General features: G+C 36.4%; 1 protein-coding gene and 1 pseudogene across 2 annotated transcripts; both read left to right on the top strand.

Moving 5' to 3' along the window:
* Nucleotides 1-893: 893 nt before the first annotated feature.
* On the top strand, nucleotides 894-4,964 carry LOC109237287 (annotated as a pseudogene). Its single transcript, XR_002069621.1, has 6 exons — nucleotides 894-1,082; nucleotides 1,365-1,397; nucleotides 2,152-2,262; nucleotides 3,142-3,237; nucleotides 4,432-4,509; nucleotides 4,636-4,964. The product of XR_002069621.1 is annotated as a histone deacetylase complex subunit SAP18-like (transcript).
* Nucleotides 4,965-8,302: 3,338 nt separating this feature from the next.
* On the top strand, nucleotides 8,303-13,573 carry LOC109237288 (polygalacturonate 4-alpha-galacturonosyltransferase). The gene is made up of 11 exons (XM_019403578.1): nucleotides 8,303-8,578; nucleotides 8,729-8,882; nucleotides 9,870-9,904; nucleotides 9,993-10,052; nucleotides 10,148-10,285; nucleotides 10,437-10,512; nucleotides 10,596-10,642; nucleotides 10,813-11,147; nucleotides 11,246-11,603; nucleotides 11,911-12,498; nucleotides 12,895-13,573. The coding sequence occupies exons 2-11, from the start codon at nucleotides 8,732-8,734 to the stop codon at nucleotides 13,168-13,170; spliced, it is 2,064 nt and encodes a 687-aa protein (XP_019259123.1). The 5' UTR covers nucleotides 8,303-8,578; nucleotides 8,729-8,731; the 3' UTR covers nucleotides 13,171-13,573.
* Nucleotides 13,574-15,390: the final 1,817 nt, after the last annotated feature.

Here is a 15,390-nt window from a genome sequence, read left to right on the forward strand (position 1 = left end):
TTGTATTTAACTGGGTAGAAATAATATATGAAAGTTGATAAATTGTAAATAAGTTGTATAACATATAATTACTATGTATAAATCAAAAGACCAATTAAAAGAGGTAGAGATTATTTGATCACACTCAATGCCGATGATAATAGCTCTTGCAAAAATCTGCTCACCAAGTTCAACTGATGTAATGCTTGCACAGGCACTGATCACACTTGAAAAATAAATTTGTCCATCCCAAAATGCATCCTATTCATCCTGCGGAAAAAAAATCCAGTGCTTCAATTGGACAACCAGTTTGACTAAGACCTATAAACATGGAGTTCTAAGATATTAAGCTCTTATTATAGGGCATTGACTCAAATAACTTCCTCGCCTCTTCAATTCTGTTGGAATTAAAATAAATGGTAATCATAGAATTAAGCAAGACAATGTCATGTACTTTGAGTTCATTAAAGACATTGGCAGCTTCATCAGGACGTCCACATTTAGCATATGTGTCAAACTGACAGCGAGAAGATATGGGTTTTTTTTAAGGATAAAAAAAAAAGACCGAAACAATTAGCAAACAGAAATCCCTAAATATAAGTTCCGGGAGAAGAGGGGAGAGAGGAGAGAAAAAAGAAAAAATGTATAACTAAATCCCTTATTGAAGGCACTAATAATGGATTGGGAGTCTTTTAAGATGGATTGTATATATTTTGTAGCTAAAACGTGTTAGGTCAGGTATATACAGAAACTTGGACATTTTTGGTAATAAGGTTTCAAATAATGTATATGAACGAAAAAGTCCCTTTTTAATTTACAATTGGCCCAATTATGAGGCCCATTAGTTTTGGTTTTGCCATCTAAATTAGAGCCCATAAACATAGGATGAGAGTAACGGAGTGGCCCGAAAAGCAAAAACGAGTAAAATTGCTAGTAGTAGCTCATTGTGCTTCTGGTGCAGTAAAACAGATCAAGAAAACGGAGAGCAATGGCGGAAGTGCAGAGAAGGGGAAGACCGTTACCTCCACCTCCGGCGAGAGTCCCACCGGGTCCTCCTCCCCTCAGAATGGGCCCTCGGGTCCAACCCGTTGACCCGTGAAAAGGTCCTCCTCTTCTNTTCCCTGTAAAACTTTCAAGGGTACTTTGTATTATCTCTAGGTTTTAGAAATAATGCTTCTTCTTTTTTGATATCCTTAATTATACGTTAAATTTTATTTTAGAGTACCTCTAATTTTTCTTCTTGTATTAATATGCTAGCATAATCGGCATCTTATTCCTATGTGCTGTTCAATTTCTGAAAAACATCCTCTCTTTTTTTGCGTACTATTAGTTACTAAAGAAATCTTTTGCTTTTTTTTTTTTTTTGGTTTCTATCCCAACACCAGACTTGTCCACTCTTGCTTCGCGTTTTCACCAAGGTATGCACTCTGCCAAAGTTCTGTATAATCTTTCTTTATTCGGATTTTCAGTAGTATTAACAAATGTTTAAAGCAATAAGTTTTATTTCTTAGGTTTTGCATTTTCGTAGGCTCTTGTACTCTCCAGTGTTGTCATCGGCTCATTTAAGGCACGCATAAGCCCTGAAGCTCATAAAAGCTGCGGATGGTGTTTCGCCTCGCTTAAGCTATGCTTCGGTGTAGGGAATGCACTAAGGCGTGGGCACTCATTGCCCGTGAGTTCTATCTTGAATGGACCAGTACTAAACAACAAATATAATCGGCACATAAGTGTATTAGTTGTTGAGGAAAACATTAAGAATGAATTTGTTACTTTTTCTGAAATTATATATATATATATATATATATATATATATATATATATATATTTTATTCCCTTCATTGCGCCTTTTCTACTAAAGCCCACACTTCAATTGCACTTTGAGCTTAAAGCCCCAATAAACCTAGAGCGCTTTGTAGAGCTTTTCGCCTTTGAGAACACTAGTTCTATCTACAAAAGCATCTGTACATGATCTTACAATTTATTGGCATATTGTGTACTGTTTTACTATTACCATAAAGGTTACCTGTTCTCATATTTTTTGGCTTCTTCCTTCTTAGATTCAATTATGAAAGTACTTGAGATAAATTATTACCTTATCAGAAGAAATGAAGTATTTGATATAAAATACCCTATCAACAATAACCTAGCGGACATTTGCTTCGAAACTTGCAGATTGGAGGCCATCATAGTGATAATGATTTTGCCGTGAGAGGCAAGGAACCTAAAGATGAGGTCCAGATCTATACATGGATGGATGCTGCTCTGCGTGAATTAACTGATCTGGTATGAAAAGATAACTATAATATGCTTTTCCTCTGATCTCCTAATTTAGACTTTACTTTCTTATTTCCCTATCAGTGTGTTAATTCCTTGACTATGCATCAGAAAGTTGTGCTTCAAGATATTATCACATTGTTGCAAACTTTCGCAATCTTCCTCCTGGGACATTGACTTGTAGGCATTACCAATCCAATAATTGTCTAGAAGAATGAGCTAGGCTTGGATTTTGTGAAGTGATGAGTTACCTCCTGCACAAGATAACCATATTTGAATTTTGAATCTAATCAGTTGACTTCCAAAATATGATTGAACATAGGAGTATTTTGGACCCAAAATGGGCCAAAAAACTAGCTAAAAACAGAAATGGGTTGTCCAAACTACTATATCGCACAAAAAACTGCATATACAGTTAACTAGGCCTTAAAGGCCGTTAGCCGGCTCCGTCCGGAATTTATTAATTTTTAATGTATATCGCAGGAAAAAACTGCCAACAACCCATTTTTTTTCAAAATAGTTTGGACAACCCATTTTGGGTCCTAACTTCATTGAGGTGATATGAGTTGGAATATCAGAATCTCAAATATGACAGTTAAGAGCAGTTGGTGTTGAGCTTGTCAAATCTGATTTTCTCCAAAAATTGAATAAGTTAGGTCAGACTTTTTCTTTCTTCACAACGTAGTAGTATTCTACATTGTATATCAGACTTAGACGTATCAGATTACTCAGATTGCCAACCAAAAAGCAGCAATATAGTGGATATCTCTTAGTGTTTGCCTTAGTGGTTGTGCTGCAACTTTCTTCACCTTCCTTTGTGACCCACTTTCCTTTGTAGGAAATGTTTAAGTTATTTATGTTACATCCATTCATTTAACTGTTTGGCAGGTTAAAGAGGTTGCTCCAGAAGCAAGACGAAGAGATGCAAGTTTGTCATTTGCTTTTGTGTATCCTGATAAACGAGGGCGGTTTGTGGTTAGAGAGGTCTGTCTCCCATCTCTTATATATGTGTTAATGTAACCTCATTGCTCCTTTGGATGGGGGGTGGGGAGAGGGGGGGGGGGTGTTGTGCACCTACTTTTAGGCATTGAGAAACGATCAATGGTGCGGCTTGTTTTTTGAAATTGATGATGTGCATCTTACCCTGTGTCTATTGACCATTTCCATTTTTAGTGTAAGATGTCATTATCCGATTATGATATACTAATATTTACATTCTACCAGATGAAAAATGAGGCTACAGAACTAAAGGAGGGGATACTCACTCTATTAACTAAAATGTTGGTATATAGAGTGTCCACCTTTCAGTTTCCATGGACTTCGAGTCTAGTATATGTGATAATGTCTCAGTTCAGTGCTATTTGAACTTGCCTTGTTTGTCTTCCACGTTCAATTTACCTTTGTCTGCTGATTTGGAGCTGTTAAATATTTCTTTACTTACACATTTCTACTCTAGCTTTTGCCAACCAACTTCGATTGCTAATGTGCGAGAACTTGAAAAATTGCTGCAAGCTATCATCTGGCTTTTTGTATCTTCTGGGAGGATTATATAAGAGTTTTTGGTTGTCACATTTTTCCTCTAACTTTCTTTAAGCTGTAATGAGTCTCCATTTCGAAATGCAGTTCATATCTCTTGACTCTTAAATCCTGCTTGAACTAGATTAATGAGGATATTATCACCAAAGATATAGGCAGATGATATTGAAACAATTATGGCAAAACATGGTGAAAATGAGTTTATCTAAAAAAAACATGGTGAAAATGAGTTTGTGTTGGTTCCTTCATCTTCATACTTCAGCTTTTGTAATGAATAGAACTATATCAATCCATCAATCAATCAATTAGTTAGCTGATAATCATTTCAGTATGATGCCATTTCGAATTTCCCGTATAATCTTAATTTATTTCAGAAGACAAAATGAAGGAAAACTAGGAAGTTCTGGGATTTGGAATAATCCGCAGGTAGTTGAAGTGTTCCATCCTATAGAGTTCTGGGGTGGTGGAACGTTCTGTCTTAATATAGGGTGTTGGATGTTATAACTTATAACTATGTCTGTAATCCGTACTCCGCTGACCATTCCTTTTATTAACCGTGAGTGCGTTCAAGCTGATTCCTGCCTAATCACATCCAAAAAAAGCTATTACTGGCCTAATTCGGGTTTTCTATTTGCTGTGAAGGTGGGTAGAACGTACTCTTATCCAAATGGGAGACGACCCGATAGTGGCAGCAAAAGCTTGAGTGAACTAAAATTTCAGGTAAACTTTGTTCAATATATTTTTTTCTTATAGGCAATGGTGAAGTATCCATTGAACTGCACTGAGTTTGTTTAGATTGTAGCATCAATTGAATATGGGATTCTGACTTGTATCTAACCCCTGCAGATTGGAGATTACTTGGATGTGGCTATCACGTTCCAGTGACCTGTAAGACTACCCGCAGTAAAAATAGAACCATCTAGCCTTGTAGTATACTTGGTGTTCCTTTTCTTAAACTTCCCTGTCCTTGATATGCATAGCCCCGCTTATGCATTAGTTCTTATATGCTTGGGCAATGCTACCTTTTTCTGTAAAATTAACATCAAATCCAGAGTGTCGATGCATTCCAGACCTATATCTTGTATTCGTTTATATCTGCAAGATGGTTAAAGTAACAAGTATCTAAGGATTTGTTCTAATGATCAATCAAATGGGTGATACCCCATTGAAGACCAGTGTTCAATTTCCAGCAAAGATATTACAATAGGTGATTTTTCTTACGTGGTACAATACTGTGGAAGATAACAGGTATCCGATGAATTAACCGAGAAATATGCTAAAAAAAATTCAAATAACCATATTTGTCTGCTCATCTCATCCCAATGTGGAATCAACTCCATTGTTACGTTAGATTATGTCTGCTAGCAAGAATGCTCCTGACTTGGCCAATGGTGACATTGGACTTCGTCATATACTAGTACTCTTTTTGTGCTCACAATTGAAAATGTGCCCCCTTCAACGAAGGGTTAGACAGCAATTTCATTGTTCGTGTCTTTATTCCGTCAAAAGCACAAATTCTTAAGTAAATCTCATAGTTTATTATATTACTCAAATCAATTTTTTTATTTTGTTCCTGGAGCGAAGGGTCTATCTGAAACAACATTTTTATTAGACGGGTTGAAAACGGATAGATTATCCGACCCGACTCATATATAATACAGATAAAAACAAGTTAACCGGCGGATAGTATGAGTAATTATATTATCCATGGCTTCTTGAATATGATTACTTTTGGGAGAATTTCTATTCTCCCAAACTTGAGGAACCTCCAATTTAAGGTTTTACAAGTGTAAAAGTTAAACTCAATAGTTATCCATTGGTTATCTATTTTCTAAATATATAATATGGTTCTAATATATATTTGACCCGTTTTTATAACGTTCATTATCCAACCCAATTTTTAGTGGATAATATGAGTGGTTAATTATTTTCTTTTAATCATTTTGTCACCACTTATTTTTACTTTTACAAGGTAATAATAAGATTTGCGTACACATTATCTTCCCCAGACATCATTTGTGAAATTTTGGGTTGTCGTTACAATTTGTCCTATTTTATACGATATTTTTTCTTTTTTAATCTATTCTAAAAAAAAATATGTTATTTTTATATTTAATTTATTAAAATTTAAAAATTTTATTTTACATTTAGTGACATACTCTTATATCCATAAAAATCATGACATACTTAAAATTATAAGTTGCTATGTACTAAATTTTTTATTTGTTAAATTCAGTATGCAATCAACTATTGTGGTATATAGTTGATAATAGGTGAATTTGACTATAATCACACCTTAAATAATCACCTTCTTGTGTAGTTTTAATGCTAAAAGTGATAACAAAATGCTCTTATTAGTGCTTTTCATGATTTGCAGGTGATATATGTATAAGGAAGGCTAAGGAGCAGTTTTGGAGTTAAAATTGATGAAAAAGAGGCCAACTGTGAAATTTCCCAAGTGAACCATGCAAAACAGGCCGAAGATTCAGAGCACTGGGTCCACCGCGGTTCCACCGCAACCGCGGCAGAACCGCGGTGGAAAGCAGCTGTAGAATTTCAAGGATTCCGCGAGGGTGTTCGGCCGCGGTTCTACCGCGACCGCGGCAGAACCGCGGCAGGCGCAGACACTTCAAGGACCAAAGTGTCAATTACGGGATTTTTAGACCTAAACCCTATTTAAAACATTAGACTTCGCCCAAGAGAGGCATGTATTGATTTTTAAGGTTTCTTAGTAAGGAAAACCATTGTGAGAGAGTACTCTAAACATCTTTCTTCTTTTCTTTTGATTTTATGATGAATTCAATCTTAGTTTATGTTCCCATAGCCATGAGTAGCTAAATTCCTTGTCTAAGGTTTTGATGGAACATATTGGGTGATGAAATTCTTGTTTATGTGAATACAAATTGCCAGTTTAATTTCTATTTGTTCAACTTCGTGTTCGTTGTAGTTAATTGACAGGATCCTCAATTAGCTGTGCCTATTTAGTGTGCATAACTTGGAAAAGAGTGCATATTTATGTTATTGTTGAACAACACCACTCCTAGATTATTAGAGGAATCTATAATTGCGGGTTTAAAGGCGGAATTAGGGATAACGAAGCCTTGGGTGTAATCTAAAGTGAATCGTGCTAAATAAAGTAAGCTAGTGTATCTCGGGAGAGTGCAATAGTAAATTACTGTGATTACTCGGGATAGATTTGCGGTAAGATTAGCGTTTATGATTGATAGAGATGTGTGGGTAAATTTGTATGAGCATAAACAGATGGGATTCCATCAATAGGGGAAATCATTGCCTTAGTTTTTCCTCGTAATTGTTTACAACCTCATTAGTTTAGTTTACAACTATTTAGTTACTTGCAAGCTAGTCGTTAAAGAATACTCAACTGAGATTTGAACATTTGGGAAGCTGGTTCTGAAGAATTAGTGAGTCTGAAGATAGTAGTTGATAGGTTAACTCTCTGTGGATTCGACCCCGGGCGTAATACTCTGGTTATATTTGCAACGTCCGCTTAGTCCTTTTTATAAGGCATAGTTGGGCGTGATCAATAATGTAACAGAAGGAGTACTCTTTTGCAATTAGATGGGAAACTTAATAAAATGAAAAATATTGAGTTAGTGAGTATAAAAGTGATATGGAATTTTTTTGAGTTAATAAAGATAGTTGTTAATTTCATAGAACTAGAATCGAGACCATAATACAGTAAAAATAGCACGGTCTAGCCAGTTTTCGGACTGGTCATTCAAAAATAGTCAGCGTTTACCAAGTCAATGAAAAATAGCCACTATTTTGCTGCAACAGAGACCGGTCCAGCATAATATACTGGAGTTCGGTGCACCTGTGTATGAACTTCCAGCATATTATGCTGGAATTCCAACACACGAAAAGTTCCAGCATAATATACTGGAGATTCGAGCACTTGTGTATGAACTTCCAGCATATTATACTGGACCAGTATACTTTGCTGGAACTCCAGTATATTATGCTGGAGTTCTAGTGTACTTATGCTGGAACTCCATCTATTATGCTGGAGTTCCAGCATACTTATCCTGGAACTCCAGTATAATATGCTGGAGTTCAAGTATACTTATGCTGGAACTCCAGCATAATATACTGGAGTTCAAGTATGCTTATGCTGGAACTCCAGCATAATATACTGACGTATTTTCCGGATTTTGAACAGTGTTTTCGTTCAGATTTATCTTTACATGAAAAGTGGCTAAATTTCGATTACTTTTAAAACTAGGCTATTTTTGAACGACCACTTGTATATCTGACTATTTTTAAATTTCTTCCCATAATACATTCATTCATCTAACGGATAAGCAAGGGATATTAAATAAGAGGAGATATTACAAATTATTACTACTCCATTTATCTATTCACTAATAATGGTTAATAAGTCTATGGCTTATCAAAAGCTACATAGTGTGGTCCGTGTCGGCGAAAGAACGACGTCGTTAATCTCCACTTACCACTATTTCTTAAACCAGAAAAAAAAATCAGAAATTGAAAGAGAGAGAAGAAAGAGAAAAAAAAAACAAAAGAGTTGGGTACATTTTTTATCTTCCTCAGACTGCGAATTTCTCAGATCTCTTTCTTCTTCTTCTTCTTCTTCTTCTCCTCTTTTTCGGGTACCCTTCTTCCTTTTTGATCCATCACGCCACCAGTCACATTTTGATTTCAGGAGCCAACCCCCATAGACCCACTCTTTCATTTATTCTTCAGATTGTTTTTCTTCGTAACGAACTTTTGTTAGCAAGAGACAGAACTATCTTGAAAGAGTCCCTATGTAATCTCCCTTCTCTTTATATTCCTTCTTTATTTTCATGGGTCATTGTTGTTTTGTTGAAATTTTTTGACACTGCTTATTTTATGCCGCTCTTACCTATTTATTTTATTCTTATTTTGCGGGGGATTGAATGAATGTATGTGAACTCAGGATATGGCATTGAAGAGGGGATCATCAGGTTTAGGAGGCAGCCAAAGGAACAGAAGCACTAGATCTAGCAGCTTCCCTATTTTGGTTCTAATCTTCTGTTCATTCCTTGCTCCTTTGATTTTCTTTGTCGGCCGTGGCCTCTACACCTCAATTGGTTAGTTTTATATTCTCTCATTGAAGCTATTGTAATTATATTTCTGGGTTTTGTTTGTCTGCCATTTTAGTGCTTATCTCACTACTGAACATTGTGTTTTATTCAACTCTGTTGATACTAATTGAGTGTGATGTATCGATAATAACAATTATGTCTCGATTCCAATCTAGTTTGGATTGGCTAATGAATCATCTATATCCATTCTGTTTTCTTGGGGGCCCTTTGGTTCCAATTATTAATAATTTGTGTTGTAAGATAAATCTAGTTCTCAAAAGCTAGAGGTTCTTGCACCGAAGAGTGTGGCCTAGTGGTCTATGAAGTGGGCGCAAACCTCAGGAGACCAGGTTTCAAATCTCAGCAGAGACTAAATACACTACCTGATTTGCTATTGCATCGATACACTGTTTGTGTATTTTAGCTCAATTTTCTAGGTCTTCATTCTGCTATGCACTCTGTTTCTGGTCACTAGTTTAGTTTAAGTGGTTAACTTTCTCATTTATCCATTTCTCAAGGCTAGGTAGATAGGTGGTTGACTCTAACATTCTCTAAAATCATATCAAATACATATTTGTTATACTTTTACCGTAACTGTTTGACATTGAGAAACTAAATGGCAGATATTTCTAACTACTAATGGTATCTCAGAATATTAAGAATCTAAAAACTATTTCATTGGACTCCTTGAATTAAAATTAAGAAAGTAGGTCACATACAATTTTTTTGCTGGAAGGAGTAAGTAGGGTTGTTGTTGGACAGCTTGAGTTAGCCACTAGCCTGTACTAGTTTGGTTGTCGTCAATTGGTGTCTTATGAGTGGGAAAGCTGAGGTCACGGCTGCATAAATGGCTGTTTCAAGTGGGTATTCACTATTATATTTGTGGGTTGAAATACACATGCTGTAATTGTTATGACTGCCACAGTTGTTTCACATATTATCCTCCCTGCGGTTGTGTAAGTTGTTATAACTCAAGTTATTGTGCTTTTGCAGATCATAATGATGTTTCCACCACTTCAAGTAAACAGGTATCAGGCTTTGCTATATTGTACCCATGTATTAGAATTCCAGGCTGCTGAATGTAGTTGAATAAGGAAAATTTTCACTCTGCTGCAGGATTTAGACTGGAGAGAGAGGCTTGCTCTGCAACAAATAAAACCCTTACTAACAAAAGAGGCAAGTTATCAATTTTTCAAGTTCTGTTTTTAAGTTTAGCATTCTCCTTTGGTCTACAGTGATGATGATTTCTTACTCATTGTGCATACCTTTAGGTGATTGATATCATTAAAGCCAGTACAGATGATTTAGGACCTCTCAGTCTTGATTCTTTTAGAAAGAACAATTTGTCTGCCTCATGGAGATTTGTCGGGCAAGAAATTTTGGATAAGCACAATGTAGCTGATGCAGAGGTCAGGATTAAATAAGATTTAGCTTGGCTTGTTGTAACTGAAATATCTGTCCTGAAAAATCATGTGACGAGCAACCCATCCAAAAAAAAAAAAAAAAAAAAAACACATGACTAGCAAGATACTGATTTGTTTCTTTTTCGATGTATCACAGGTAAATAAGCCAAGTCCAATAGCTGCAGATTCCAAACCAGAAATCACCAGAGGCAAACAGCATAATCCTGTTAAGGGTAAATGGTTTGTTACAGATCTTGGTAGTAATTTTAGTTGCATCATACACGTTTGAATAATCAAGGACTTTCTAATTTTCCAGGGGATAATTCCCAGTTTGTGGATTCACCCGCTAAGTTGGCCAGAAGGGTATGTATAGTTATTAGCTGTTTTAGACTCACATTTATTTTTACTTCTGCAAATAAAATTTTTTTATTTTGAATTCATCCTTCACTGCACACGGAATACTTCCCCCTCACGATCTTGCTTGCATTCCATCTATGAATAATTGAGCTACAACTTTCCAACCTGCTCTGCAGCAACTGCGAGAGAGAAAACGTGAAAAGCGTGCTGCTGATTTACTCAAACGAGATGATGATGTAACTGTGAAGCTTGAAAATGCTGCCATCGAGCGCTCCAAGTCAGTTGACTCTTCTGTGCTGGGGAAATACAGTATATGGAGGAAAGAAAACGATAATGAGAACACTGATTCAACAGTACGCTTGATGCGAGATCAAATGATTATGGCAAGGGTGTACATAAGCATTGCTACAATGAAGAAGAAGCTTGACTTGGCCCAGGAGTTACAGACTCGGCTTAAAGAAAGTCAGCGTGCATTAGGTGATGCAGGCTCTGATGCTGATCTAACACGCAGGTGATTTTTGTTGACTTTTTTGCAAGCTCGATCACGTTGCTTTTTGTCTCCGCTCTATATAGTGAAGAGTAACACATTCATGTTCCCCTGTTCAATAGTGCACATGAGAAAATGAAATCTATGGGCCAGGTGCTATCTAAAGCTAGAGAGCAGCTCTATGACTGCAAGCTTGTGACAACGAAACTGAGAGCAATGCTGCAATCTGCTGATGAGCAAGTCAGAGGTTTGAAGAGGCAGAGCACTTTTTTGAGCCAATTAGCGGCAAAGACCATACCTAATGGGATCCACTGCTTATCCATGCGTTTGACCATTGACTATTACCTCCTTCCTCCTGAAAAAAGAAAGTTCCCTAGAGGCGAAAATAGGGAAAATCCTGATCTCTTCCATTATGCGCTATTTTCGGATAATGTTTTGGCTGCTTCAGTCGTTGTCAACTCCACTATTGTGAATGCTAAGGTGAGGGATTCTGTTAGATATTTTGGAGACCATCGTCCACATTTGCCTTTATACATTTTTGGATGTTTGAGAAACTCTATTCTATTTTCTGACATGTTACTTGCTGGTGCACTATCACTATATCCGATCCATGATAACAATCACAAACATAAAAAAATTGCATGTTATACTTGGGGTACCCTTGGATATCTTTTGCTGCCTTGCACGTTTCTGTACTTTATCACCTATCATCTTGGCTTTAACAAAATTAGCACTATGTTTGATGTTTCTAGTAGGTTGTTGAAGAATGCGACTTGATATTTTGCAGGAACCAGAGAAACACGTATTTCATCTAGTCACTGATAAATTGAACTTTGGAGCTATGAACATGTGGTTTTTGTTGAATCCTCCTGGAAAAGCTACAATCCATGTTGAAAATGTTGATGAGTTCAAGTGGCTTAATTCTTCATATTGTCCTGTTCTGCGGCAGCTGGAATCTGCTGCTATGAAGGAGTACTATTTCAAGGCAGCTCATCCCAACACCCTATCTGCTGGTTCTTCTAATTTGAAGTACCGGAACCCCAAATATCTTTCCATGCTCAATCACCTAAGGTTTTATCTCCCTCAGGTTTATCCAAAATTGAATAAGATCCTTTTTCTTGATGATGACATTGTTGTTCAGAAAGACTTGACAGGATTGTGGTCAGTTGACCTTCATGGGAAAGTGAATGGTGCAGTTGAAACCTGTGGTCAGAGTTTTCACCGTTTTGACAAGTACCTAAACTTCTCAAATCCTCATATTGCTAGAAACTTTGATCCAAATGCCTGTGGGTGGGCATATGGGATGAACATGTTTGATCTTAAGGAGTGGAAGAAGAGAGATATAACTGGCATTTATCACAAGTGGCAAAACATGGTGAGGATTCTTGTGCCTTTCCATCACTCTTATTTTCTCTTTGTTATTTCTCTATTTTGGTTCTAACTGTTTTCTTACCCGCATGGTATCAAATGGAAGTAAAACCTTTACTTAGCATCAGGATATGTGATTATAGGATGTCGTCATCTATGCATTTCTATTTTTTAAGTTAAATATGTAAAGTAACATATGGACCTAAGCTAGTAGCGTATGGACTACATCGTGGTGTTTCTCCTTCCAAAAATGTTTTTACACCCATGTAGATATTTATTCCCAAAAGACCAAAAGAAAAATTGGGACATTGGTGACACAATATTTAACCTAATTTAGTATTGTACATGATATTTGAGTTCTTACTAAGTTGAATATTGGTTCTTTCTTCTGCGTTTGCATTAGAATGAAGACAGGGTCCTCTGGAAGCTGGGAACTCTACCTCCAGGGCTGATCACATTTTATGGGCTTACACATCCACTAGAGAAGTCGTGGCATGTGCTAGGTTTGGGATACAATCCAAGCATTGACCGGTCAGAAATTGAGAATGCAGCTGTGATACATTACAATGGTAACATGAAACCATGGCTAGAGTTGGCAATGACAAAGTACAGGTCATACTGGACCAAGTATATAAAGTTTGACCATCCATACATTCGCAGCTGTAAACTAAGTGAATGAAGCATCGGTGAGAGCTATAGTACAGTTGATCTACTCATCAAGCTCATCTTCTGTGCGACAGACTGGTCACCATTTTCTATAATTTGGTTGTGACCAATGAGCTCTTCTGTGCAGCAATTTTCTTGTCTCCGTGCGATCTGACCTAATTCTTTATTCTTCCCCTGTGAGTCAAATATATTCATCGTTCAGTTTCTGATGCCTTGTTCACCTGTAACGAGTCCCCTCTGCTTGGAGCTAAGCTCACATGGGGTAACAAAGAGTTTGTAATTTTATTTATTCCAGTGTATTCTTTGAACAGCAACTGACTTATATTCTAGATTTAAATCCAAGTTTAACCACGTGAGCGGGTATTTTCTCTTTTTAGGGTCTAGTGAAATATAGCTTCTTGATCATTTTTTCATGATTCTTTGGGAGATAACCTTATATTTTAGGGGTGTTCATCGGGCAGTTTGGTACGGTGTTGAAAGATTTTGATTCGGTATTTTCGGTTTATGGTTTTAAAAATGTTGTACGGTATGGTTCTTTTCTTTTTTCCTCTGTTCGGTTTTGGTTTGTACAGTGTGTAGCTTTTGGTATTACTTTTTAAAGTTATATTTTATTAACCAAACTTATAATCGTAATTCATGAAAATGATTTTTCTGCTTCAAGTTAAAAAGAAGAAAATAAACTACATCAGAGAACAAATTAAACCAAATTGGTAGCGGTGTTTCATTTTAAAACAAGACTCTCGTTCTTTGGTTGAAAAAAAAAGTAAAGAAAAATAATATTATTAGAAGCCAAATGTCATGAACTTTATACAACAAAATGCAAAGTCTCTATAAACGCACACTTAGACTGTGTCTCCCTCTCTTTCTGAATTCTTCTTATGTTGCATTCACATTGCATCCAAATTGGTGACCAGCTTATGGCTTTTTTTTGACTTATAAATACTTTTAACTTTACCAAACGCGTAGATAAGCTAGTTTGACCAACTTATAAGCTTAGCCAAACACCCTCTATTTCCTATTCTCCACTGAATAACATTGACACTTTCTCTAGGAGTTTAACTTCTATGTATCACAACGTAAAATTCTTTTTTCTTTCTTCTATTGGATCACTTGAAAGATAAAGTTATATGTAATTACCCACAACAAGTGAAACTAGTAATTTAAACTTTATGGCAAATAACTTTTACAGTAGATTAAATTACAATGATATTGTAAAAATTTCATTACACTGTGAGCGACACAACTTAAATCGTGTTTTTAGCTAGTGGGGGATTGAAAAACTTCACTTAATTTATGAGGCCTATGAGCTTCTTGTAGAATACATGCTTTGACGTATGGGTGTGGCCACCGAAGATGGATCCCTTTTTCAATTTTGATCTATTGGTTGGTTACTAAAGAATACAATTATGGTTCTTTTGCAACCTTAATGTCACGCCCCGAACCTGGGCCTGGACGTAATACGGCACTCGGTATCTGACTACATGTGACCGAGCGAACCAACTGGCTGGCTGAATCAACATGTGATATCATAACATACTGAATGCGGAAGATAAACTAACACATGCTGATATACTGAAAGTCTGAATGATAAAAATATCAAAGTGTGGAAATACTAATACAATTCTGAAACATATTTGTATGCCAACATTGCTTAACATGAAAAGCTTGTGACTCTGTCTAACTGTTACTCTAGTCTATGAAGCCTCTAATGAAGCACTGAAAATACTGACTGTCTGAAAATACTAAAGACTGTAAGGTAATGATAATGCCCCGAAAGAACTGGGGATCACCAAATAGCTGGTACGAGAATCCTAGTGCTCTGAATCGACAGCCTGTAAATCATTACCTGCATCATGAGATGCAGGCCTCGGGCAAAAGGGACGTCAGTACATTTGAATTGCATTGGTATGTAAAGCAACTGAAAGAAAGAATTATAAATGCTGAAACTGAAACTAAACTAATAACCGAGAATTGATAGTTGATAACTGAAATGATAACTATTGAAACTGAAACTGACAGCTGATAATTGAAATGATAACTGATAACTGATAACTGAAATGAACTGAACTGATAACTGATAACTGAAATGATAACTGATAATTGAACTGAACAAAGGAAGTAAGGATATGAATACTCCTTCTTCTGAATGATGAACAACCTGTTTATCTGAATAAGCTAGGACCTCGGGCCCAATATATATGTGCACAAGCTACGACCTCAGGCCCATGTATAC

The sequence above is a fragment of the Nicotiana attenuata genome, unplaced genomic scaffold (genome assembly GCF_001879085.1).
Source record: "Nicotiana attenuata strain UT unplaced genomic scaffold, NIATTr2, whole genome shotgun sequence".
NCBI lineage: Eukaryota > Viridiplantae > Streptophyta > Magnoliopsida > Solanales > Solanaceae > Nicotiana > Nicotiana attenuata.